Source organism: Pempheris klunzingeri, chromosome 10 (genome assembly GCF_042242105.1).
Source record: "Pempheris klunzingeri isolate RE-2024b chromosome 10, fPemKlu1.hap1, whole genome shotgun sequence".
Lineage (NCBI taxonomy): Eukaryota > Metazoa > Chordata > Actinopteri > Acropomatiformes > Pempheridae > Pempheris > Pempheris klunzingeri.
The window spans coordinates 6,926,905-6,954,417 of record NC_092021.1 but is presented as its reverse complement, the minus strand read 5'-3'; the positions used below and the strand labels follow the sequence as shown (position 1 = coordinate 6,954,417).

At 40.0% G+C, this 27,513-nt stretch overlaps 3 protein-coding genes across 13 annotated transcripts in view; 1 reads left to right on the top strand and 2 right to left on the bottom strand.

The window, feature by feature from the left end:
* The window catches only part of lrrfip1a (leucine rich repeat (in FLII) interacting protein 1a), a 42,573-nt gene extending 36,501 nt beyond the window's left edge, over window positions 1-6,072 (bottom strand). For 3 of the 9 annotated variants that reach the window (XM_070837516.1, XM_070837518.1, XM_070837517.1), the window contains exon 1: window positions 5,652-6,072. In XM_070837516.1, the coding sequence (XP_070693617.1) occupies window positions 5,652-5,741 (90 nt within the window). In that variant the 5' untranslated portion in view covers window positions 5,742-6,072. The remainder of the gene's footprint in view (window positions 1-5,651) is intronic. The other 6 variants (XM_070837519.1, XM_070837520.1, XM_070837523.1 and 3 more) reach the window with 4 other exon arrangements.
* A 2,368-nt stretch (window positions 6,073-8,440) lies between these two features.
* LOC139208802 (uncharacterized) lies at window positions 8,441-10,755 on the top strand. Its single transcript, XM_070838543.1, has 5 exons — window positions 8,441-8,612; window positions 9,420-9,571; window positions 9,743-9,868; window positions 9,985-10,078; window positions 10,521-10,755. The coding sequence occupies exons 1-5, from the start codon at window positions 8,444-8,446 to the stop codon at window positions 10,640-10,642; spliced, it is 663 nt and encodes a 220-aa protein (XP_070694644.1). The 5' UTR covers window positions 8,441-8,443; the 3' UTR covers window positions 10,643-10,755.
* Window positions 10,756-18,437: 7,682 nt separating this feature from the next.
* The window catches only part of mlphb (melanophilin b), a 31,051-nt gene continuing 21,975 nt past the window's right edge, over window positions 18,438-27,513 (bottom strand). For all 3 annotated transcript variants that reach the window (XM_070838005.1, XM_070838006.1, XM_070838007.1), the window contains 7 exons: window positions 25,345-25,428; window positions 23,404-23,688; window positions 21,735-21,884; window positions 21,593-21,661; window positions 21,160-21,208; window positions 20,533-20,627; window positions 18,438-18,980 (listed from right to left, as the gene is read on the bottom strand). In XM_070838005.1, the coding sequence (XP_070694106.1) occupies window positions 18,954-18,980; window positions 20,533-20,627; window positions 21,160-21,208; window positions 21,593-21,661; window positions 21,735-21,884; window positions 23,404-23,688; window positions 25,345-25,428 (759 nt within the window). In that variant the 3' untranslated portion in view covers window positions 18,438-18,953. The remainder of the gene's footprint in view (window positions 18,981-20,532; window positions 20,628-21,159; window positions 21,209-21,592; window positions 21,662-21,734; window positions 21,885-23,403; window positions 23,689-25,344; window positions 25,429-27,513) is intronic.

Below are 27,513 nucleotides of genomic sequence, written 5' to 3'. Positions count from 1 at the left end.
ATCATCATAGTCCAAGTGCTTGTATAGGCTTAATGCTCCCTCATTACTTTCCTCAGCTACATAATTGTGGTTTAGTGAAGACGTCACGCCCAGAAGGCCAAGGGCTAAAAACAGCTCACGGAAATCTGTACTGTGCTGCACATCGTCCAATTTTACTTACTTAAACTCTACATGAATCATCTGCACTCAAATCAAAATCTTTTTCAGGCATTTCTCCCTCTTCTTTAGCCCAATAGTGATATCTGTGTGTACAGATTGTAACACATACAGACTAGTTCACCTTATTGGTAGAATTACATTTGATTTAAGGTTTGTGGTTCAACTGCCCAGCCTCCATGATAAAAACAGAATGCCCCCATGCTGGTATAAAAACAACAAAGTTACTGTTCTATGTAGAAAATTAGAAATACATGTTGGTCTATCTAATAAGCTGTAATGCAGACACTTAAACATCCAGAAGTAAACACAAATGTAGATGTGATGGACTTGATATACGGAAGTACATAAACGAGCTGACATCCCCAACAGCAAGATCTAACATGTGGGGATTTGATTAATCCTTTTTACCAAATTGTCCTCTTGTCCTCCGGTTTTTATGATGAACTGGTTGTTAAATCGCCAAGACCAAAAGCTGCAGTTGGCCTGCCCATCGTGGTGGATACCGCAGCAGACTGCCTCAAACACAGACAGATATTTTTCCTCGAATCAAAAGACAAACAAGCAACGACAGTGATTGCTCGTCAGGAAAGTATGCGGAGTATGAACTTACCTAAAATAGTCTTTTGTTACTTTTCTTGCTTATATTAAAAAATGCAAGCTGTGGTAGGCAACTGAACACTTATTTCAGATATGTCTCTGAGGATATATCACTGCATTTCACCTGCTGGTCTTTAAGAACAATAAGTGCTCCTCTTAAGTCGTGGCTCAGGCTACTTACAGTGGCTGCATTTTCTCGTTTTTTACAAAAATTTGGTCTAGAATTGTTGGCTTTAAATTGCTGGTGGTTCTCTGCAGATGTATTTTGTTGACATTGACAAAGTAACTGTACTTCTGCACAGTGGTGCTTTGAGCTAAATGCTAATGTCAGCATGCCAACATGCTCATGCTGCTAATGGCAATAGCAGATGTAATGTTTACCATGTTCACCTGCTTAGTTTAGCATATTAGCATGCTAACATTTGCTTAATAGAACGGCACATAAAACTAGAACAGCACTCGGACAGAGCAGACCTCCAGCAAGACCAACAGTCCAGTCTTCTACGATTATATGGATATATTTCCAACACAATCAGAATTGTGTAAAAAAAAAAAATTTCTTGTATGTTTAGTCGTGCCACACCATTCACTTTGACCATATCCTGTATAAAAGCAGTGGACATAGCTTCAGGGTCTGTACAGTGAAGCCAGTGTGGAAGTGGCTTGAACCTACATTCTCACTCGACTTATCAGTTAACACCTAAACAATTAGTTTATGGTCTCAGTCGCTACTTTCAAGTCCAACAAACCAAGATGGCGACGCTCATAAAGCCAAACTTGAGGCTTCAAAACAGTGGTCCACACACCAGTGGGTGGCATCACGGTGGCTACGTCCACTTCTTTTATAGTCTATGGCATTGCCATAGAAACCGGTGTTATGATTTGGTCGATATTATTGCTTGTTCATGAGTTGGATCTGGATCTGCTCCAAGATGAAATGGGTTCTTCCTTGCTGCCTTCCTTGGCCCTTCTACAAGTAAACCCAGCAAGTCATTTTTCTGTAACCCTGCTGACAGACAAACGGCACCAAAAGCATAACCTCCCTAAGGAACCATTTTAAACTCTGACCTGATGATGGTCCGACGTGAGAAGTTAACATTTATTGTGGACGTGTACAGATGGTGCATGACTGACATGTCCCTGACTCTGATGTCTTTGTTGCAGGGCAGGACAAACACACCCTTTTCACGACAGACATTTTGACTTAACAACATTCACTTAACCGTTTATCCCTGTGATTCCCTTACTGTGACATATCCAAGTGCCTTCGGTGAACAAACACTGATTACACTTATATCATTCTCATTAGATCATGAAGTCTGGTGACCTCAAGTAACACGTAGCTTCGCTCAGCCAGATCTAATCGGCCACAGCAGAATTACATTTGTGTGGATGTGCAGGGGCCTTTGTTAATACTCTATGCTACTACTCCTCTGTTTCTGAATTACATCATTAAGCTAAAAGCTCTTAAGAGCTTGAAATGTTACTCTTGTGCTAATTGTTTGGTTTCACAGAGTGTTTTAATATTCATAGTATGCTTAATTCCTTGTAAAAACAGACACAATATTATATCTTTTACTGCTCCATCCTTCACAAAAATAGGACTGGATTCAAAACAGTGGAATGATTTAGTGAAATATGAACTGTATACAATGTTACTAAGTCAGATGAACTCCATGAAAAGCCAGCCTTCATTAAAAAAAAAAAAGCGAAATGTTTATGAATTGGCTTCAAATTTCTTGAGTTAATTATTTCTAAGGCAAATGCTCCTGAATATTCTATAATGATTCTGAGTAATGTCATGGTAGCTCAATGTAATTCAAGTCCCTGCCCCACATTTTCACATTACAGACCACTTAAGAGTTGTAGATGTCAGCCACAGAATGCCAACTTCATGTTGGATTCTAAGTGTTTGACATGGGTAGGGAACCAGCTCCCTAAAGCACAGCATTACTTTCGGCGCTGACATTCTTTCCTGCTGTGTGGTCGTCTCCCATTTGGTCCACGCTAAGGGAGGTTTAAGGTGCGGACAGTTTCTCTGAACCCACTGATACTGAGGGGAGCAGAGAAATGGTCAGCAATGTGATACTGATGGACCACTGCCACAACCTAAGACAGCAGCCTAAACTGCCCACTTCTCCAACCTTCTGATACACAGATGAACTTTCTCCGATGGTGGACGCAGCGTTTACATCCTGTGCTTAAGTGGTTTGTAAAAATTGTGAAAATAGTGATATAATTAGCCAGAACCCCTCACAATGCTCGTTTATTGAGCTTGACTTTTAACAATTATCCCAATAGCTGTCAATTCATTTACAGTCAATCCTTTTTAACTGTACTTGTTCATTTTCACATGTTAATCTTAACTTGTAAAGTAACTTAGTGGAAGAAAAAGTACAATATTTCCCTCAGGAAGGTTTGTGGAGTAGAAGTAGAAAGATGAAAAGAAAAGACTCAAGTAAAGTTCAGGTACCTCAAATTTGTACTTAAGTAGAGTACATGACTACATTTAGAGTTACTTTCCAACACTGGCTTTCGCAAATAATTCCATACAGCAACTTGCTGCTTCCATGCTTCCATGCCTGTGGGAGAGCCAGTTGGTGAGCCACACCCCTCCTCCTCCATCCCCCACCCACGGACCCAATCTAAAACTAGGGTGCAGCAACAGCTGATCTTTCAGGAGCGTCTATTTTTAAAACTCCTTTGCAGAACGGGCCAACTCATCAGGGCTGACATACCATCCTGTCAGAGGACTGCCAGTGACCCCCCCCCTGCTACTTAAAGGCACAGATTTTTTCTTTGTTGCACAGATGTGACAGAAAACTGGCCACAATTAAAGAGTTTTACTGTCGGAGTTGTGCGTCACACCGACCAGAGACTCACTCCGGATTCATTCATCAAAGAGAATCTCCTGTTTGGATAGTGTGTGTGTGTGTGTGTGTGTGTGTGTGTGTGTGTGTGCTGCTGCTGCTGACTAACATAAGCGCATGAGCTCTGTCAAACTCCTCATCTCCTCAGACTTCAGCCGAGCAACATTCCTGCCACTGCAAATAGACTTACAACAAGAAACGAATGCCAGCAAAGGGAATGTGCAACCTCAGATGCACTACTGCCATGTAAATAGTCAGCTAAGCAGTTAACACAAGATAACATTCAAACAGCCAAACCTCTGCAGGCTTGGCTTAAGAACCGGGGCCATTCACAGCTAAAAATGATGACAGTAGGGCGTAAGTGTCAGTTAAGAGTGACATGCAAATTCGCTGAAACATCCGGCTTGAGTTAGCACAGACCAGACTTCCTCCAACAGATGACTGTGTGTCCTGAATCAGGGTGAAGGCTGTGAGGCTGTGAGTTCAGGTTTTCCTGCTCACCACCTCACAGTAGGTAAAACTCTGGGTAACAGGATCCACACCGCTTCGTTTGGAGCAGGCATGAAAAAAAATGAGACATCAAGTTGCTCTGCCGTTCACAAACATAAACGTGTTTAATAAAACGGGCACAATGTTGCTTCATAGGAGTCGTTATCAGTTTTTTTTTGCAGACGGTTGGCATCTCGGCTTGATATTAAAATATATTGATTTTCCGCCATGATTCACACCTCAAGGGCAAAAGTGTAGAAGGGTGTCACACTTCAAAGCAGGTGACTTCCTGCAGACACACTAGGCATTATTCCTTCAACAAAACATTCATTTTCCTACTCTAGACTCATCATAATAAAGAGATAAGTAACCTCGCAACAGCTTTAACCTGCCACAACACGACTTCAACACCTGTTTGAAACAACTGCGTCCAACCGCCGCCAACTTCAGTGTTGCGTTTAGGAGGCCCTGCAGGTTAGCACATGAAAGGCGTATTCTTTAGCACAGCAAAACCATTGTAGCTGAGAGTTACATAAAAACGAGAGCGGCCAAAGCATTGTGCTCCATGCAGTCTGGAGCACGGATAAATACGTCTCCAATGATTATCATGACCGGAATTTAATGTTTAAGTACAAACGTCACATTGCAGGAAAGTTTTGGCAACTTCATCACCAGTTTACCAATATGTCACCCAACATTGAGCCCATCTTGAGTATTGGATATCGTCCAGATGATCCATCTCTTCACACTGAGCAGATAAACATCCCTGGGGCGGCTAAAACCTGCAGTTAAATGTTCTTTTCTTTGCTTTTAAACGTTTAACACTTTGCTACGTTCATGTAAATTGGATAAAAGGCCATTCAGGTGCATTTCTGTCACATGCAAACACTTCATTTGTGTGAGTTATGTTATTGTCCAATGGAGATGCACTAGAAAACTGCTCTTCTTCACTTGGCGAGCTAAATGCTCTTCTGTGTGGGACCTGCTGGATTGAATTGGCCCATTCAGGGAGGAGAACAACCAGGCAACAATAAAACTATTTTTACCTTCTCAATATCAAGCATGTTTCAAGACTCTACAAGTGAATCTTCAAACTTTACTGAAATAATAAGCAGCGCTGGCTGTTTTAATGTAGGGTATACTAGAGGAAATGGACAGCACTGCTATCTGTTGGCTTAAAAAAATCCCACGAGATGTGAAGTACTTAAAGTAAATAGAGGGATTAACTGGGTGCACTGGAAAGTTCTTTTTGTCAGTGAACACTACAGATGCTTTAAGGGTCTTCTTTTCTCATTAGGGACAGATCAGAACTGTGGATGAATTGTGTTTTTTAGACATGAAACTAGAAAAACCTCATTATCAGTAAGTATCAGTCAAGAAACACATCTGTCAGGAAGAATGTTTTGAGGTCCTAGTGTTAAGACAGGGGAGGTAGACTGGTGTGGACGGGCTGTCGGGGGATGAAGACCCCTCCATGGGCTCCTTTCGCTGTTTATTCAGACATGACAGGCACGGCTTCACTCACTCTCCACTCACCTCTCTCGCAATGAGGTTTAGGGCATCGTCCTCCGCCGTGGACCGCTCCTTCTTGGTAGACCTTTTCCGTCCGGCGCCCTGAGTCCCCATGTTTTCCCCCCCAGCACGTATCCAGCTGCTGTGGCTAAAGTCGCGCTCTGTGGTCCCGCAGTAGTCCCAAACGGAGCGGAGAGCTAGCTATGGCGGCTCTCATGTGCCGCTAAAATGTGAAGTAAAAGGCAAACAGGAGAAACTCGCCGTGGCTGGTCGCGTTCACAGAGCGGGTCATTGTCATACATCCGTTTTCACGCTTCTTCCTGTGTTTCAGCGACGACGAGCAGACTCTCTACGAACTGTGTGTGCGTGTGTGTGTGTGTGTGTGTGTGTGTGTCTCAGACTGTGCGGGAGCATCTGCCCCACGTGCGCTCCTGGTGCGTTTACTGGCGCGTCCAGTCGGAACCGTTCACCGCAGCTCCACACCGTCCTCTCAAACCGGGACCCTACCTGTCACTCATTTTGCGGGAATAAGACACGAACGCCGACGTTTAAACGACAGAGAACATTGAGTGTTATTAATAAAGTGTTTTATTTGCCTCGTGTTTTAAGTGGCAGCCTTCATTCAGCACCACCTGACGGATTCTCGGCAGCAGACTCGAACCTATCACCTGTACTCCGTCTGATGCCTTCACCTGCTGTCGGACACATGGCTACCAGTCGATAAGCTGGTTATTTTGGCAATTAACCACACTGGTAAAGCAAATGTCTCATATTTGTACCCAAATAACCTTAATCGGTACTGAAGCGTTGTTAGTCTTAGATGTAACTGGAAGATACTAAAATCAGGCAATTGAATTTCTATACACTTAACATTACATTACTTTTCTCGCCCAACTTGGATATCCTCAACATTCATCAGTTAAGTTATTAGTAAATTAGTAAAGTGATTGGGCTTATTTAAATCTACTTGATCTTTCTTTAGTCTTACACTAACTTTAAAATGAAAAAAAGAAGTACAGTGAATGGCAGTGAACCAAAAGATGTACTATGTTCATTTTTTAAGATCATATCAGTCCCAAAAGTTGACAAAAACGACCCCAATTTGGAGCCCAGCCGCAGAGCACCTGAGTGGACTGGGAGTCCATACATGTTCAGGGTTCCAGTTTCACACAGAGACCTCAGCTCCTGCATGGCCTGTCGCACTCTCTCACACCCCCATGCTATTTTTAATGATGACCAGCAAGCTCTAAAAACAGTCGAGAGTTTCTTAAAGAGGCAGACAAGGGCTCAGTTTGAATGGGCACAATCCACATCCCATAATCTTGACGTAATTGTCCGCTGTAGTGTTTCTGGGACAGTCGATGATGAGTTTTTAGTGACTTCATTAGATACTTTTTATATGTTGTGGTATCTCTGTTTTACCTTTGGGACTAATGGCACATTGTCGTTGTCATACACAAGTTTAATCATAGTTTATTGTGTTGTATTTCTTATTTATTTCTATATGAAGTATGTTTTGCAATCTTATAGGAAGTGCAACTGTGTTTCTTAGTATACTTTTTATTTGATTCAAGGCTGAAATGCACGTGATGCTTCAAACAATCCCGTCTATCATCGCATGGCCTGATGGACAAATGTTTGTCCAGATTCACAACTATGTGACGAGTGAGAAGCTGATGGTGCAGAGGCGTTTAAACGCCTATTGTCATATATTTCTTACAGAGGACACCCAGAGGTAGGCTGCATAATAAGGGTGCTTTGGAAGTATAAGGCACCCAAACCAGCATATTCCATTAATTTCAATACGGTATTGATTATGATCGGTTAGTACAGGTGCTATACAGCTAGACACAATTGTACTGTGATCATAGGTATGAATTAAAATAGTTACTATTATTCTATTATTGTGGTGCTTATTGGGCCATAACTACTCTGAATGCCAATGATTTTTGGTTGAAAATCTAAATAAAATGTAGCAATAATCACAAGGAATAGACTTGATACAGACACATGTGAGCATAGAGTGTACAAAGAAATAAAGAATACAGTTTATACAGTCTACAGCTGTGAGGCTGATACTTTCTAACCACCAGAAAGCTGTAACACATGCAATGTCTCCCTCCTGTGTTGATACAGTGTCGTGCTAGAAGATACACAGGAAGACAGCAAGGCTGCTGCAGCCAGTGCAGAGTCTCTGACACACATACACAGAGAAAAGGAACATTTCTGTTCATAGTTTTCCATACATCATAGTTAGCAGCACATGTTGATACAGGTAATTAATATTAAAAGGATGTTGGGTGAACAGTGGTTTGAAAATAACTGGGTTTTTCCTTTTACAGGTGTGAACAGTATGAATACAACTGACAGCTTCTGACATGTAACACCAAACTTTGGACAAGGCTTTTGCTTTCTGTTTGCATGACTTTACAAGAGTAATTCACCACAAACATGACCACTGATTCAACACCAGTAGTCGGTCCTGTGGGAGGTCAGCTGAGCACAAACTGCTGAGCGTGTGTGTGATTGCTAACATATAACTGGCTTTAAGGTTTTATGGCTTAGCAGTTGGCCTTTTTACAAGTTCAGACTAAACTTTGGTTTTACTTTTATTTTCTGGCAATGCTGAACAGCCGCAGACTCGTATGACAAAGAGGTTTGAACTCCTGTGTGCACTTTGCAGTAGCTGTTGCTTCTTAACGGAGAAAAAAAAAAGAAGATTGGCAACTGGATGAGGATTTGTCGAACTTGTTGGACTTTTTTTCTGTCTTGTCCATTTGTTTTCTCTCACTCTGCTGGAGTTAATTGAACTTTTGATGGGGGAAAATCTCCCAAGGGTGCCAGGAGGAGCCCCGCTCCTAAGTGGACCAGTGCGGACCCTCAGGGCTAAGATGGTACTTCTGGGAAGCTCTGGCGTGGGAAAGTCCTGTCTGGCACTGCGATTTGGCAAGGATGAGTTCAAGATTACTTCACCCACTGTAGGCTGTGAGTTCATGAACAGCAGACTTTTCATACTGGAGTGAATTGTAGTAAAGTTGAAAATCCCTTATCATAAAAATGTATCTTTAAGGAATGAGCTTCATAGCCCTAAATACCAAACAGGCACTAGAGTGATATCAATCCTCTCATCTAACTCTATAGCGAATATACACTGTTGCCCATAAAGTTGGAATAATTGTTCAATACCCCCAATTTTGTTAAAGCCTGAATCCACAGTTTACAAAGGTTCATTGTGGTTTAAGTTTCACTGTGATATGTTTGGAAGAGTTTGATCGATAAAGTTGAGAAGATATACACTTTATTTATCAAGAATAAATCACATTGTCACAATCATTTCATGAGAAGAGGTAAAAAACATTTTATTCCAACTTTATGGGCAACAGTGTATTATGTAAGGGATAATACCTGAGAAAGTGTCCATTATCAGGAATTAATGCACTCTGCTGTGCATCGGATGGTTCTCTGTTCTCTGGTTCTTTGTATTATATTATATTATATTATATTATATTATATTATATTATATTATATTATATTATATTATATTATATTATATTATATTATATTATATTATATTATATTATATTATATTATATTATATTATCAAACCTTAATGTTTGTCATTCATCACAGTTTGAAAGTAGTATAATCTTTTAGTTTGACTTCTAACTGGCACTTTTCTTTGCAATTTCACACACAGACACATCACATCTTATAGAATGATTTTTTAAAAGCTTTCATCAGCTAAATCACAAGCGCTAACTCATCCCCTCCGGTGTCATTGTGCCGTCTCAGGTTCCTACCTGACCCAGGTGGTGCATCTGAGGGATGTCACTGTTCGCTTTGAGATGTGGGACACGGCAGGGCTGGAAAAATACAACAGCATCACCCCTCTTTACTACAGAGGAGCCCACGCTGCACTCGTGGTCTATGACATCAGCAAAAGGGTAAAAGGAACAGGCACCTCACCGTGGAAATGAATGATCTTGTCCTATGTTAAGATAAGATAAGATAAGATAAGATAAGATAAGATCAACTTTATTGATCCCGAAGGAAATTACTACTTAGCCGTTGCATATGCCATTGTGTGTCCTTTGTGTGTGCTTGTGTCACTATAGGAAACATTCATTAGAGCTCAGGTTTGGCTCAAAGAGCTTGAGAAACAGTACATCCCAGGATCTACTGTCATATGGCTGGTAGGCAACAAGGGAGATCTGGCACAGGATCGCCAAGTCTCAGTGCAGGTACAGACACAGAAAAGCACCTCTCTTAATCTCAACCAATCCCCACCTATTCATATATTTACCGTATGTTTTAATATATAACATGAAATTACTGGTTCGTTTATGTCATCATACAGGAAGGACAGAGTCTGGCCAATAACAGGGGCTTATTCTTTACAGAGGTGTCGGCCCTGTCAGGGGATCAAGTCAGCAAGCTGCTGCAAGACATAGGTATGTAAAGGTGCTGAGGAAAATGCAATAAAGTAGATTTTTGGGATCTATATGGCCTCAATTCAGCCTCACAGGTTTTCCCCTAGTTCAACCAATCAGATGCTTTAAATCATCGACAATGAGGACTAAAGGTTGTCGCTTGGGTGTCTTAATCTTACTGCGGGAAACTGGATTTACACACAGTCTGAAAAGGGTGTCCGCCTGACAGACTTAAGTCCAAAGAAAGATGCACTCGTTTCCCACTAGAGAGCAGTAGACACCAACACGAGGAGCAATCAGTCAGTCAGACACCATCAGTCAGTCTGAACACAATTATCGGCTGTGTGAAAGTCTAAGTCGAGGTCTGAGGTGCCAGTTTTCTTCTACTGCTTAAAGTCCTGGCCTCTGAAGTGTCCGCGTGTCCCTTTGTAATCCAGCTGTGCGTGTCATGTCTCTGATTCAGCCCACAGAGTGTATGAGTGTATTGGAGGGCAGCAGGGAGGTCTGTCAGAGTGGCGGGACACAACGCTGGTGGATCTGAGTCACAGGAATACTTTTGCGTCCTGCTGCAAAGTCGGACCCTAAACTCTGTGGCTGTTGATTGCATTGCTGCCTGTCTTTGTTTCTCTGCCATCATTTTAAAGCTGAATGATAATAATAATAATAATAATAATAGCTGTTATATATGCTATAGATAAGTACATTTCCCCGTCATGGGACTAATGAAGGAATATCTAAATAAAAGACTTGATATGTTCTGTGCCTTTTTGAATCCTGACTCTACTAACCAACGCACAACACTGCAATCATCCTACAATATGCATTGCCATGACCATATTTTGAGGTTGTTTAACCTTATCATTAATATTTCTTGGAGACTAAAAGCTATTTACAATCATTCATGCAGGACAAGTCTTTGGCTTGTGTCTTGCAGCCCTGCTCGAAAGGGATCTAACCACAGCAACAGCTCCATTTGTTGTGCTGATTTTCCCCAGTGGGTTGAGGATCAACCCCCTCAGTCTCTGTCTATGCCAGATGTTCACTGATACCAATTACCCTCATTCGGTGTCTCCTGCCTTGCCTCTGTGTGCCTGTGTTCAAACAGCAGTGAAGAAACAAAAACTCTTTTCTTACCCAACAGGGTCCTGGCAAAGTCGATTAAGATAATAAAAGAAAAACTCAACACTTTAAAAGTTTTTCCACTGTGCAACAATATCCTGCAGTCTGAAATGATTTCCTTTGTACCTGAGTGGGCAGAGTCATAGTCATAGTCATAAATAAAAGTACTGAAACTGACTCATTGTGACCTATTTGTTTGACCAATTCAGAAACAGAAATGTAAACTGACAAATGTTAGTGGTTTTAAGGGGATTGTGCTGGAACAAGTTCTTGGCATCTCCGAGTGGGGCTTTTAGCTTTTTGAATGGTGTGCCTGTGCGGAGACCTCTACTGAAACCTGCGGCCACTGTCTGTATCTGGCAACCTGCACTGCTGCTTGAGATGTTGCCCAGAAATGCTGAGCTGATGGATGAACTGTTCTTTGTCAAGAGAGCTTCAAAACGTAACTGCCCTAAAATTAGAAATGGTTGTTTTTACATTTCTGCTTTTTAACCTTCATTCTACCAACAAATTTAGGATACAAGGACTACCAACTGGGATCCCTGTGGAACGTAAGAAACAAACATGATAGCAAAATTTCCTCTCAAAATATCATTAGAGCCATAATCATAAGAAAAAAAGAGAATATTATCATTTTAGACAAGTTACAATGGATTTGCATATTGTGTACAATGAAAATATTTTCTTTAATACATTTTAGCATCTGTGTCTGTCTCGAACTGTCGAACTGACTGGCAGAGTGCTCCTACCCTCCCAGTGTGTGACGCTTTAAATTAGGCAATCATGAACTCAATACATAGCTCCATCTATTAAAAGTTCTCTAAGTGTGTCTTGGAGGGAACTAAATTCATCTCATTTGAACAGATGATGACTAAATACCATATACCTAAAACAGATTTCTGGAAGTACCTCCAATTGAGAAGTTGCTTTTTGTCCACGCAAAAGAGGATACTCCTAACAAAGCAAACATTGATACAGGGAATGATACAGGACAATCAGCTGACCAAAAAAACAGCATCTGCATTTTATAGCTTAATGAGACAATCTCACCCACCAGGACTTGCAGGCCTTAAGAAGGTTTTGGGGGGGGGGGGATAACTGAAGAGATATGGAAGGATATTACAGGGTCATGGTATAAGATATCAAGGGAGATACAGACCAGACTAATTATGTACAAAATTATTCATAGATGTTATTGGACCCCATGTAAGATGGCCAAATTAAAACTGCGGCACTCAGATTTATGTTGGAGATGCCATAGGAGTAAAGGCACACTCTTGCTGGACTCTTTATTAGATTGTTTGCTCGCTTACACTTGTTTATTTCAGTGAACTTTGTAAAGCACTGTGAGACACTCTGTTGTGATATTGGGCTATACAAATAAAATTGAATTGAATTGAAATTGAATACACATTTTTTACGATTGTCAATGGACCCAGAATTTATGGAAGAATGTAATAGGATTTGTCAACAAAGTACTGGGTACAAAATTTGTGCAAAACCCTGCACTTTGTATATTAGGAATAGGTGTAAGGGGGGAGGGACTAATAGCCCAGCAGACCCTGTGGTGTAGGCTGGCCCTCTCCACGGGGTGCAGAATCGTACTTAGACACTGGAAAACTGATAATACCGTTTAGTGAGTGGTTGGGAGAAATGACTAAAATAGCCAATTATGAACAGTCTATCTTTAAAATTAATAATAGACTAAATATATTTCAGAAAACATGGGGCCCTTTCATGGATGAAATATTGCACAGAAAAGAATAGGCTGAACGGATGGTAATGTGTGTTACTCTCATGATGATATATTGGACTTGTATCTTGGCAACATAAAGGATGGTTATTATATAGAGATGTGTGACACCTACACTGCTGTCGACAACAGATTCAATTTTGCCTTGTTCTGGTTTTGTCTACTTGCGTAACTTTTTTTTTTTTTTAAGACCCTTTTGTTTTTGTTTTATATGTATATATATATATATATATATATATATATATATATATATGTGTGTGTGTGTGTGTGTGTGTGTGTGTGTGTAAAAGTACAGTGGAGTGACCTGAGCAGACAATGAAGTCACAATCACTCTATGTGTGTTGAAATCTGAGCTTCTCTGTCCTTTGTTTTTTTTTTGCATGGACGACTGTACATGCATGTGAGTCTCAAAAGTCAAGTCAAAAAATGGGTCAGAGCCGCTGCTCAGTGACAGACTCAGGCAGTAGCCAGCAGGATGGGCGAGGCATGTATTTGTTGTGCTCCGAGATGCCGAGATATCATATTGAGAATCTTTAAAATTGCAGAAGATATTGGATGTTTATTACTGGGATCCCCCAGAACCTCAATGCATTGGTAATTTAAAAAGGAAAAAGTAAAACAGAAACAGAAAACAGTGATTATGATGTCATAAGGAACAAATAGATTGACAAAGTTATTAAGAATTGGAATGACAGAAAAATATACCTGTGAGATTTGACAGAAAGTCAAAAAGGCAGCTGTTCTGTCTCTATGCTTAGCTAGGCTAAACAGATCCATACCAGCTCTGTACTTAACACTAAGACATTAGGTTCATATACGTTTGGCTTAAGAAGAAATTAAGGCATTTCCCAGAATATTGAACTCTTTTCTCTCCAGTAATATATTTACAGCTGCATGGATTCTTCTGTATGTGGTCCACAGACCAGGAAGTGTCGCAGTTGTTATTCTGGCATAATGATTTGTAAATATGTGCCGTAAAAGAGTATTCTGTGCTTTTTATTACGCTCACTTTGAATAACAACCAGAAGTGTGAATAATATAAATCCTATCCCGACACTTTGAAAACATCAGGACTTTAAAGACTCAGGTGACATTAGGTCAAATACAATGGTATTTCTCTTTGCATTTGGCCATTTGAAGCCTCCATATAATGTGACTTTCCCTCCCTGCAGTCAGACAATTTTCTCCCATGTGATCTCTGTTCACACAACACTTTTCTCTGCAGGATGACTCCGATGTGGACTTTTTACGGCTTAATGATTTGAAACATTGCTGAAGTCTCCCATGATGAATTGTCACTGAAACAAGGCCGTTTTGTGCTGATTGAAACCAAGCTTCTGTAAGGCCTGAAGGACTGCTGGTCCTTGTTTGCTTTGGTTGCTTCACAGAAACAAAGAAATACCTCACGCTGAGTAGATGAAAGACAGTAATAATGAAATAGAGGTGATTTGGATGTCGCTATGAGTGCATAAATCTCGCGAATCAAAAACACCCTTCGGCACTGCTGTTTCAAATTTTGCAGATCTTTCACAAACCCCTTGAGTGAGCTCAGTCAACTGCTGCGATATAAATTCAACCAGACTGAGAAAAAACAAAGGGAGAAGAGGACTGTGATGAATTATTTAATAGATGCAGAGCGAGGTTAAATACTGTTTGATTCTTCATTCAGATTATTTTAAAGTTTTTTTTTTTTGACTGTATCGTTATCAGGCTCCCGAATTAGAGCTGTCATCCCACAACTCCCCCACATATATGAGCTTGTGGGGGCAAACTAGACCAACTGGATAGGTTCAGGGGGTCAGGCGGTGCAGTATAAAGTAGGGAGGGAGTGTGTTCAACCAAAAGCCAGTGTTTCATTTGTTTTTTGAAACTACGTGTGCAGGTTGAGGAAAAAATGATGGTTTGGATTAGATTAATTATGTTAGTTGCGTCAGTGAAACTCCGTAACTTAATTCAAGATCGTTAAGTGAAGTTATAACTTAACGGGGAACAATCCTAAAACGCAGTATTAAATCTCGAGGTTGAGCTGCATCACATCACCTCACCCATATACACTGGGAAGTTCCTCTTAAAAGTTAGAGATTCAAACATATATGGTTGCATTTTGACTTTATTCTTTAACGTAGTTAATTCGATTTCACTACAAAACCCTTTCCAATACATTTTCATGGATTTTGTTTCTCACGTTTTTACTTTCTTGAGGAAAACTCAAATGATTTACATGACGTTTACAGTAAATACGTAATGCAATAGGCTATGTTAGAAAGCTCCTTTAACTTAGCGTTTAATTAAACTGCACAAATGAACAAAACCAATGTGAACATTGCGAAATGAGGATATTCAATCATCCTTAGCATTTTTACTGTGTGATCCAAACATTGCTGTCACTGTCAGCTGTTGGTCTATAAACTTTGGCTGTGATGAAAGCCAGATGCTCTTTTCTTCTTGCAACGTTTCGACCAAATCTCCCCACTGGTCTGATCCCTCTGCCTGTATACCACAAGGCATCGATGTCTGGACCTAAACAACACAAAAGGGTGACGGGACATGAAAAGATGAGACAAATCCCACATTTTATCACCTATAAATCAAATTAATTGGCTCTACGACACCAACATGGCAGTCCTAGCAAGGACCAAACAATGATTCAACATCTAAAACATGATGATGATAATACTGTATGCTACATAAAGTGTTATTAATAATTAAAATTGCCATACATTTTGGCCCACTGCTAGTATGCTGAAAGAATATAGGCAGAGGGATAATTTACAGCCACAGGAAAATGAGTTTAAAGGAACCAATATCACAAAAAGTAATAAAAGCAAACTAAACAAAACCAAGCATATTTTCTCACAGCATTTAAAACACAAAGACTGAACTGCTCTGTGAAAAAAGAATAGGGTAAATGTATGCAAATCCAAAGAGTTTAAAATTGAATAAATTATAATAAATAAGAAATAAAACATGAAACAAATAATTAGATAAATAATTATTTGAAAAAAATACAAACATGTATGTAACATGTATAGGCTTCATTTTTTATAACCTCGATCATTATTATTAATAGATATTTTATTGATTTTTAATTATCTTATTTTATTTATTTCAGTAACTCATTAATTGCATATGCTTTTTTGAATTGCAGCAACCCCAATGCTGTTGTTTTTCATAGATAAATGGGTAACACAGGCAAAATTATGTCATTGGCTGTCCTTACTTCGGATAATGATGGGACCGTCTCGCTGAGGTCCACTCAGGACTTCATTCAGCAGTAGAAAGACAGCACAGAGCACTGCACACACCTTCATCGCGGCTCGACCTGGAGCGACAAAAACAAACATCGAAACAGTCACATCCAAACCCAGGATCAGTGGTGGAGGAAGTACTCACATATTTTCCTTCACAACGCAGAAATACTACATCCGAAGTGCTATTTAAGTATGAAAACATTAACATCAAAAAGCCCAATGGTAGCTCGGAAATTCCACCTTATCTTAACCTATAATAATGTGCCATATATTTGATTTGCTGATTATATTTTGTAATTGTAATTTTGTTGTTTTTGTTGTAAGATTTTGTAAACTGAATCTGTAAAATAACTAAAGTTATCAAATAAATGTAGCGGAATAAAAAGTAGAACATTTGCCTCAGAATTGTAGTGAGGTAGGAGTACATTGTTACAAAAAAAAAAAAAAAAAAAGGAAATTCTCCAATAAATTACTTGAGTGAATGTAGTAAAAACTAGCAAAGATAGATGGATCACCTGACAGAACAAGGATCAGGACTAAAGGACATTATGTAGTCTGCATCAGTCTGAATGGACTTTCATTACTTCAGTTACTTCTGATCCAGATCATTTTTGACCTGATTTTGCAACTCACTTAAACAGGAATACTGATCAAATATGAATACTTACTGTTTGGAAAAGTTCTTGTTGGATGAATTGAGGCGCTGAACCAAACTCCCAGTGAAACCCAGGAATGAAAAGTCTTCTCTCCCTCCAGGTGTGAACCCAACCCCCTCAATGAAGTACTGTAGTAAGACCAGAAGCCCAAAGGGATGTGATGTCTCTGAGTGAGCTCTGTGACGTGGATGCTCTGGTTATTAATGGTTGTGGTATCTGTGTGCGTCTGTCTCAGCTTATCAGTTATTTTCTTTATACTGCAGCAGGAGGGGCAGCAATGTGTTGACGTGCTGATGCCACCCACCTTTGAAGAATAATATAAGATTTGTCATGGAGCTGCCAACTGCGGCGGTGACCTGGAAAATGACAACAGTACGCCACTGAATCCATGAATCTCAATGAACTGTGAGACGATTTTGGATTTGGGGGTGCTGTTCAATGCCACAATAAAATCCAACTTTAGAGTGGTACTATGAGTTTGATTGTAGTGGAACTATGGCAACATCTTTAAGCTTTTTGTGCTTCACTTCCCAGAGTTATCTGCTACTAAAAATGTAAAAAAAAAAAATATCCAATATGATATAATATGCAAATGCTTTAACAAACCTAAACCAGATTATAAACACAATGACTTATTGTGAGTCAATTCATATTATGGGTTTGAAAATGTTTTCTATTGGAATATTTGTGTTAAGGATCTGGAAAGCACCCTGTGGATTCAAAGAAGAAGCGGGGCCGTGAAGTCATGTGAAGACTTTAAAAACCAGCAACTAAATTTAGAAGTATATAAGAAAAGGACTGTGATGAGCCCACATGTGGTAACATAATGTTTTGATGTTAGATTTAGGCTCACAAACAACATTAGTGGTCAAAACAAAAAAAGAAAAAAAGATAACGACAGTATCAAGTCAGCTTGTAAATAATTTAATAAGACTAGTGAAATAATAATGTTACTGCATAGAAATACACATATAATTAAATTGAGGCTTGACAGAATAAAATGGAATACAATTTTCAAAAATCTACAATCAGTAACTAATTTAAGAAAAATCTGTGACAGCAAAGGCCATTGGATCTGATATATGATGGCTCTTTGTGCCCTGCCCTCTTTGTGTGTTTCTCTGCTCTTTAACTGAGGTTCCTTTAGTTTAACACAATTAATGCAGTTCATCTTCAAATCAAGTCACATAAACCTTCAAAAAAAAGTGATGTTAAAATCAACTGACCTTGGTGATAATAAGAAAAATAAATAGTTCACGCATTTGTATTTCAAATTTTTAAGAAAAAATAAAATTCATTTGGCTTTATGTGACTTGTCCTATTTCTAAGAGTATTTTCAAATTCAAGAGTATACAGCTGTACGGCCTTATAAATAAGAAGCTGTTGTCGATACAGAGATACTAATTAAGCAGAAGTAGTAAAAAAAAAAAAAAACCAAATGTCTTTGAGGCGCTTATTGACATAAATATACTATATAGAGTATAATATATTCTAATATTCTAATATTATGCCATAATAGACAGGGAATGTGCATATTGTGCGTCTATATTGATTTGACTTATATACATCACAATACCTCTAACTAACCATATTAGACTTGCTGTACTGACGTATGATGATGATATCAGTCAAATTTTACAATCAATTCGACTTTGTTTATGACCAATTATGAACTGGTGATGACCAGCGCAAGCAAAACAGCATCATGTAATATACTGCTTCACAATTCACTTTCATTTTGTTTCATATTCTGGCATAAATAACTACAGATTACAGATAACCATGGCCAGAGTGAATGCCTTTGTACACTAACATTAACTTGTAATATACAGTATGCATTTTGTAAGTATGATCTAATACGTGGGAGAAGAAAAGTTAGCACATATAATGCGTAACTCCCACACGCTCTATAAATATGGTGTGAATATAACTCAAGAAATGAACACAGCAAGATCACAAAAAAACATTTTAGAATATAAATCAGCACACTCCAAGCTGATAGTCTGTGACGTTTAAATGGGAATCTCTTTCATTCCAGCCAAATTTCAGTGTATTGCTGACAGAAAATATATGGTCAAAAGAGAAAGTCGTCCGTCACGTAATGGTCAGCCTCCTCCTCAGGAGCCCTGCGCCATTACTGGCTTCTGCAAGAACAGAGAGGCAGAGAGAGACAGAAATTGATTGGCTGTGATATTAATAATCAGATAATCAGTCGTTTAATGCTTTGATTGAGTTAACATTTAACTATGAAATCATTCATATCAATTTAGACAAAAAGGAAAGACAACACAAAGTACATGATGTGTGCTACCCTTGGTACATCTGGTAATGATTTATAAATCATCATGTGAGAAGTGCAGGTTGTGAATGATTACTCAGGCTATGTCTACAATTTCTTTCATCTTAAAATAGCAGCCGTGGATAGAGAGGCCTATGGAGAGTGGACAGTGATAGTTAAAGGAGAATAAAACTATTAATCTCATTCATTGCTGAGGGGATTTCTTTTTGTTAACAAGATACAGAAGAACACGAGAAGATGGCTATCTTAAATCTTCATGATTAACTTTCAGTATTTACATCGCAGAAATCTTGGCAGTCAAAACAATGACAACCCTTCTCTGATCTGTCTGATGCGAGCACATGTGTTTTAGATCCTCATAAGTAGAAAATGCATTAGGGTATTTCAAATCACAGGAAAAAAAGTCTTATTCTTATTCATTCTCATTACTTTTCCATCATCTGCTTCACATTGTAATGGCTCTCAGTTCCTTTGGCAGAAAGACCCAAGCGTGTGCACATATTGTTAGTTTAAATGCATAGTAATTAATACAAGTACCCAGAAAAAGATGGTATGCGTTAATGCAAGAATTGCATAGAATTTGCATATTCCATTGAAACGGAAGAGGAAAATAATACAATAAAATCATTTCAAACCATCACAAAACCTGATTAGCAGCCAGCCACCAGGAGATCCAGCAGCAGAGGAAGTCAAAGCACAGCGGAAACAGTAAATTAAGAGTTCGTTTCCAACAATAGATCCATTTGGAAGAAAAAACTCTAAAGGAAACACACTTATTTGCTTTCTTGCCAAGAGATAAGAAGATCAATGCTGCTCCTTCGTCCATTTGTTAAATATAAGGCTACAGCCAGCGGCCAATTAGCTTAGCTTAGCATAAAGACTGGAAACAGAGGGAAACAGCTAGCTTGGCTCAGTTAAAAGGTAACATAATCCACCAACCAGCACCCATAAAAGAAATCACTGATTAATAGGTTGGAGTAAAATATAAAAAGTTATGGGGCAAATGGGGCGTCGCGTGGTGGAATATTTCTAGCTTGTGACTTGTTGGACTTTCACTTGTGTAGATACGTGTTGGATGTATTGGTTGTTAAGGAAGAGCCAGGCTCAGTGTTTTGCCCTGTTTGCCCTGGCTCTGGCTATTTAACATATAAACATCACAGTACTAAGCTTTTTCTAATCCAACTCTTGACAAGAAAGTGAAAAAGCACATTTTCCAAAAATGTCAGTCTATCCCTTTAACTTGAACATTCAATATTTCTGATCCAGACTCACATGTTCAAACTTTTTGCTATAATTCATATTTTTTTTTATGTAGATGAGACTTTTTGCCAAATGGTAATGATATAATATTGGAAGTGAACTCTTCACTGCACCAGCGCCACAGAGAGGGGTCATACCGCAGAGGTAGCCCTGGTCTTGGGCTTGGCCACGGGGTTCCTCTGTGTCAGGGAGCCCCTGTAGAGGGAGTTCCTTGCAAACCTGTCCACCTGGCCTGGAAACATACAGCAACTGCATTGTACATCCATGTTCTGCCAGCTCTCTGTTTTAAACGTGTAAAGTCAAATTGAGATTTTCTTGTTTAACTTTGTTACAAACCTAAAAGCTGGAAGCTTACTGGAGGTTTAGAAGAGACTAAAAATAATGTTATCATTGGGAAAGTGAATTACAAAGAGTCAGCCCGCTCTTAATTACTGGTCAGGGGTCAGTGATCAAAGCACAGTAGTGCCCCAGTAGAGCTCCTCAGTGGCAAACACAAACTGTTTAAAATAACTCAATACCCTGAAAATGCCACAAAATATTCTACCATTTTAGTAGCTTCGACGATATGCCTGTGATAATTCTGAAGAAAATTAGAGTATCTGGCATGCAGCTGGGAAAACTGAAGCTGTAGTACAATGGCACACAGTGTTCACCAGCTCACAAAAGAGTTCATCGTGTTCTCTGAGTTTAACAAGGTTAAAATGTCTTGAGTCGGCTGTAAGGCCCTGGGGATCACGCTCGAGGGCAGCAGTGTCAGTTCTTACTTGTGGGAAAGTTGTGGGAAAGTCTTCTTGCCTGGATCGGGATTGCAGACTAGAAGACAACAAAGCGGGAAACAAACAGAAACGAAATAAAAATGAGAATGTGGGAAAATATATGACCTATGAGCCTTTTTTTGGCACCTTGGAGTATAGAAACATTTATCAGAGACAGACCTGCTGAGGAGATAGAAATGATCTGATTGGTTGATTTGAATCTCAGAGGGCCAGCCCACGGAACTGGGAGTCATATCATAGGTCCTTAAGCCAATGAGTCAACTAGCAGGATAACATCTGCCTTCAGAACAGCTCTGCCTCCAAAAAATAACTCCAGTGTGCACTTGTTTGACTCTATACTGTGTGGAGCATTTCCATACAATGATTTTAAACAGCTTTGATTCTGAAACTCTAGTTTGGACTAGCAAAGAAATGTCCTTACCTTTTTTCTTTTATCCACTGGCATGCCGGCAGCGTTCAGGGCAGCAATCCTGTTTTCTATGTAAGATACCTTGGGATAAAAGGAGAGACTTTCACTGTGTCCGTCTCCTCACGACAAACAGAATATGCAGACTGTCCCTTACCTCACTCTGTGCGTTCTGAACGCTGGCAGCTGCCTGAGCTACCTTGTCCTCCAGCTCAACCAGTAAGGCCGTTGAGCCTTTGAAGCCCGTGTTTGATCCCTCCTCTAGGGGATGACACCTCCTCTCCAGGCTGTCTGTTGAGTAGTTTGTCTAAGGGGGAGAAAATATATTTGTCCCTCGAATCCAAAATTGATAAAGCTCTTTTTTTTTTTCCGCAAAGACGGACGGAGCATTTTGAGTCTTCATTAGAGAATCAGCAGGAAATCAGAGGAGAAAGCGACAGGGGATGACATGCAACAAAGCTTCCTGGATGTCCTGGTCAAACTCTTGTTTGAACATACAATCCTATTAAGTACTTAATTTCAGCACTTTATTTAAATATAGAATGATTCCTAAGTGTGAATTACTGAACAGGGTGTTACCTACATGTGTATCCTTCATTAACATGCAATATTGGGTCAATTCCTGTATCCTATGTTCAAATTCTTCCCGGTCAATCTTTCAGCCAATGTTAGCTTATCGCAGATATTTTGGTAATGGCAAATATTTTGGCTCAAAAATGTCAGATATATTTTTAGTGATCATTCAGTGTCTCCATTATACATTTTGAGAATTTTTTTTTGCTTTAATTTAATCTACTTGTTCATAGGGTTTTCTGAAACTGTTTGTTCAGTTCTGGGCCTTGTCTCGAGCCTCGAGTTCGGCATTTTGGTTGTCACCATCTTGTTTTTTTTGGAGCCCACCTGCATTCCACAAAAAAACACCTCAGATTGGTTAGTAGCCCCTCCCTAAAGCATACCCTCCTTTATTGTCTATTTTACTCTAAATAGGACCGTAACTTACAAAATGAACACTGTAGTTGAGGAAGACTTGAAACTAGTGACTGAAGCCATAAACTCAGACCCAGTCAGGTAAGTGTATACTGACGTATAAAATGAATTTACGCCTCCTTCTTTCATACAGTCTGTGGGTGTCAAGTTGTCATTCACAGCTCACTACTGCCAGTGAAGCAGATATGGGGTTGATAATATGCAGAACAGAAAACAATAGTTGACCTTTGCCCCCTCCAGTCATAATGAAAACAACACAGTCACGCTTGTAAAAGAAAACATCAGTTTATGGTTATATCTTCAAAGAAGTGTGTTCTCCTGCGTGTCCAAGCTAGTGAACTAGGGTTATGTGATACTTGAAGTAAGAGAGATCATGCAGCTGTATTAAAAAGATGTAAAAAAGCACATTATTATCGTTACTCACCTGAGAACTGCAGCTCTGCTACTTTAAAGGGAAAGACATGCCGGGGAAAACAGTTTAGGGAACTTAGTGCAACAACTAAGAAGGAGTTCTTTTTTTCTAGTCAATTCTATGTTTATGGGAGCCAAGGTTACAAAGGAAAAATAAATGCTAAGGCTGAGTGACTTGATTTATGACTACACTACATGCTTGAAGTGGATTCCAGCAGAGGTGGTATGGAATTTCACAAGCCAGGCTGTTTTAACAGAGATATAGAATCTGCAACCAGCCAGATGTGCAGTGCTGCTGCATGTTTCTGATGAACTTCCTGGCATCAAGCGAAGTTTAATCCAAGTAAGAATGCTTGTGTGTGAATACAGAATTTACTTTTCCTCTGTCAGATGATTTGCTCACTGAGTTCTGACGCAGATAGCTGTACCTTCTGAGGCTCAGTCTGCGGAGGCTGCTCATCCTCAAGGCTGGAGACTGTGATGCTTGTTCTGGATGTGGGTCTGGTGGGGAGTCCAGAGGGCTTGGCGTCCCCCTCCGGGCTCCTCCATGCTGGGATGGATTGAGAGGAACGCGGTCTGTTGGACTCGTCCTCATCAGAAGTCAGGCTATGGTCACTGATGTTGTCCGTCATCTCATGCAGCTTCTGTCTCAGTTGCTGCTCCTCTAAGTCCACTTCCTCCCACAGAGGAAGAGGAGATGTGCTGTTAGGTGTCTGAAGGGAGTAGAGAACATGTGGCTGTGAAAACCTTGGACACTGACCATGTATCTGCTCTAACCTCAGCAGCAAACCTTAGCATGAGGGACTACCTTGTATAGACTTAATGCTACTTCCAACACCAATGAGCGTATCATGAACTAACTACATTACTTTGTGGGATTATGCCAGTCACATCTCCTTTCAGCATGGGGACTACACTACTAAATAAGAGTTAAGAGTAATGGTAGCAGCCTTGCCCTGTCCTTTATTTCACTTGGAAAGGTTTACATACCGGTAACAGCAGTCAAACACAACCTGAGATAGTACCAGTGAAACACACACTTACGAGAAGTGCTGTTTGTCCATGTATGTTTTTCAGTAGTACACAGGAGCATCATGTTATATATAACATTTTAATACAAGAACAAAGAAGCACTGAAGTATGTCTTTTATATATAGACAGTGTCAAGTGGAGACAATGCCAACTTTCTGCCGGGGACTTGTAGTTTTAGCTTCAGTCTTCTAGCATGATGGCATGTATCCAGCCCTCATGTGCATCACGTCCATTTTTCTAAAGTTCTCATTTAAAACAAGTCAGCAAAAAACATTTAAATTCCAGCAGGAGTTTTCAACTAGTTAAGCGCAGAGTTGGCGTTAGCTAAAAACAAAAAAAATGTTATTTACATCTATGTGAAATTGAGGTCCCATTGTTCTAACAACTACTACTATTTTTTAGGTAAATATGCCACTGTGATCACTGTAAAATACAAATGTGCAGTTTGAGAACGGAGTATATAGAACAGAATAGATGGAACACACAGTGATGAATGAAAGCATGAGAACTCTCCTTTCACCACTCATCAGATGGACGATAACACAGGAGTGTTGCGTGCAGACTCTGCTCTGCCAAAAGCGGTGCAACATGTGCTACATGCCGATTGATTTAAGCTGTGGTTTGCCGCAAGAGAGGAAAAGCACAAGTCTATCAAATATTGCTCTCATTTGAAGCTCAATAGCCATTAATTACCAGGCGAGCTGAAGGTCTGTGTTAGTTTACGGTCTGCTGTTTTTGTGGGTTGGCTCATTCTCTGATCGTACTGGTGTGGATTTCGGAGCTCACGTCCCAATTAAAAGCAGACCCCACACCCACGTGAGGCATCGCTGTTGATGACGAGGAGGATGAATAAAAAAATCATTACCAGAAGCTTGAAAAATGAGCTGCAAATAGAATACCTCTTTATTAAGAGGCAACACTTACATTTTCAAATAAATAAGCCCACAGGTCCTGTTTATCTTTACCCGGAAGGAAAGGAAGTTTGACCTGTGGACTGCTGTCCAGCTACAGTGGTTAAGTTGGTGCTAGAAGCTGCATTGATTTATGTGTTTCTGGTCCTTCAGGGGAAATGTACCAAGCTGTAAACATAACACTGACATTTTATCACTTTATAAAATTGGCATGGCAAATGTGTTAGCAAAGAATCCTATGCAGCAGGCACAGAAACATGTCAATATTCATGAAAGATATGTGACTCTTTGGCTGGTAAATGCTCCACTATAACCAACCACCCACAAAACCTTAACAAGAGCCTCCTTCTGCAACAGCTGGACTGAGGGTCAGTGATGATTTGATGATGATGACGGCAAATGTGGTGTGATATTTACTGGATTTACCTGGTCGTAAGTTGAGGACACCTTCTGCTCTAAGTGGTTCAAGAGGGTCTCAATTCTCGACATGCGTCTGTTCAGGTCGGTGATCTGAAAGACAGGTACGGTCAGGGAGGCTTCAGACGATAAAGACGAGTTATAATAAAGGAGGAGACTTTACCAGACCAACATGTCATATGATATTCATTTAGCTCACACCAAACAAGAAATATGTCTTTCAAATACAGATGGCCTTCAATTTATTAGCCTCTTGATGAACTCCATGCTGCGCTTTCACATGGTGTCATCAGAGTCTGAGCTGTGAGCCAAATCGCATCATCGCCCCAATCTGATTTGACAGTGAGAGGGTCCGCTCAGCGATGACTGGGATGAAGGCACGACAGTCCAGATGCAGAGAGAGAGAGTAAATCTTGACAAAAGGTAAAAAGAAAAAAGACGCATCTTTGATGTGAAAGGGACTTTTTTTTCTCCTGAGTTGTGCAACACTTCCTCTCAGACTATCGCCTCCTCCTCCTCCTCTAACCCCCTCATTCCTTGGATTCCATGACCTAAACCATGAACCTCTTCCAACCTTAGTCACCTGTAACCTACACATAGTGATATTTGAACAGTATTAAAAGCCCTTCTACCTATGTTGTGATTGGCTTCAACATTTACTGGGTTCATTCTGCAAGTTAAAAGGTCCACCATAGGTTCACTCACACCCATGATGTCACATACTTACACAAACCACGATCAGACCATCAGACTTTACCCAGACGAAATAAAGGCAGATGGTATTTGCACCTGGGTGTGAGTTGTCAGCAATACTATTTGCACTCAGGTGTAAATAGTTAATGGGGCTATTTAAAGCCAGGTGTATGTTATAAAGAAGAGATTTTGTGTTTAATGAGGACTGCCTTTTATATTTGTATTTGTCTTATTATTTCAACCTAAACCAGGATCTTTTTCTAAACCTAAACAACTGAACCTGACTGAAATACATAAGTTCACTCAGTTTACAAATAAAGCAATGTAATTTACTTTTCACACAGAATTTGCAGCCCATTAACTTTGGTGAAATTCACCACACCCAATTTCAACCTGAGGAGGAATTTACTGTTCTTTACACTGCCTGACCAGATCGGGTCTATGTAGCCGAATAGCGGACGTCTGGCTATTTACACCCAGATGCAAATAGACACTCCGTTATACAAATGAAAATTTGATGTCAGTTGTGGGGTTGTTAACCTACATTTCCAGGTGTTTCCCGATGTGGCAGATTAGCTGAGTTTCAATTTTGCTATTGTTATTGAATAATAATAAGTTTTCTGGGGCTTTAAAGTTATCTGTGCCTGGGCTACATGTGTTAGCATTGCCTAACACTGTGACAGGGTGTGCAGCGTGAGCTTCAAGTTAGCTGAGCGGCAGCACCAGCTTCAGTCCTCACAGGACGTGTTCAGGCACGGTACTGCATGTAGGTCACTTGCAGTTTGGCAACGCACAGAGCCCAACAAACTATCGCTCCTGTTACGCCCGTAAACAGGAAGAAAATAGACTTGTACTTTAAAAAGCCCACATTTACGATGTACAGCGCGAGCAGTAATGCAGGCTGTGTTGACAGCTGTATCGACTGACATAGAAGAATATCTGTTACATCAGACACGTGTGAGATGGATGACTGAAAAACACAGCTGAAAAGCCTCCTGAGTAGACAGGTTAGTCTGAAATCTCTTGTAGGGGCTCAGTAGGTTTGAGACATGATGGCTGTGAGGACCATAGTGTATGATTAATATCATTCTCATGAAGCCATCGTGCCTTGTATGGAAGCATCTGCATTTGTTAGGTTTCTCCACTCATTTATTCAGGTTTTTCCTTTAATTTGTCATTCATCTGTATATGGAACATGTAAACATACTGTAGCTTCGTTCCACACCATTTTTGCTTGACATGTGCTCTGGGGCTGTACAGTCTGTGCTCGCTGACTCATGTTCCACAAACATAATCAAATTGAATCACTTGACTTTCAACCTCGCTCGAATGTTTCCCAAATCAGAATCCAACTGACAGGAAGTGACAGCCATATGCATCCGATACGTAACGGGTGTCTGAGTACGCTTGGCCCTCACAGCCAATGAGAAATATCAGTGCCGTTTTTGATGTCTGACAGGCACATGTTTGGGCTGTGTGTTTTCT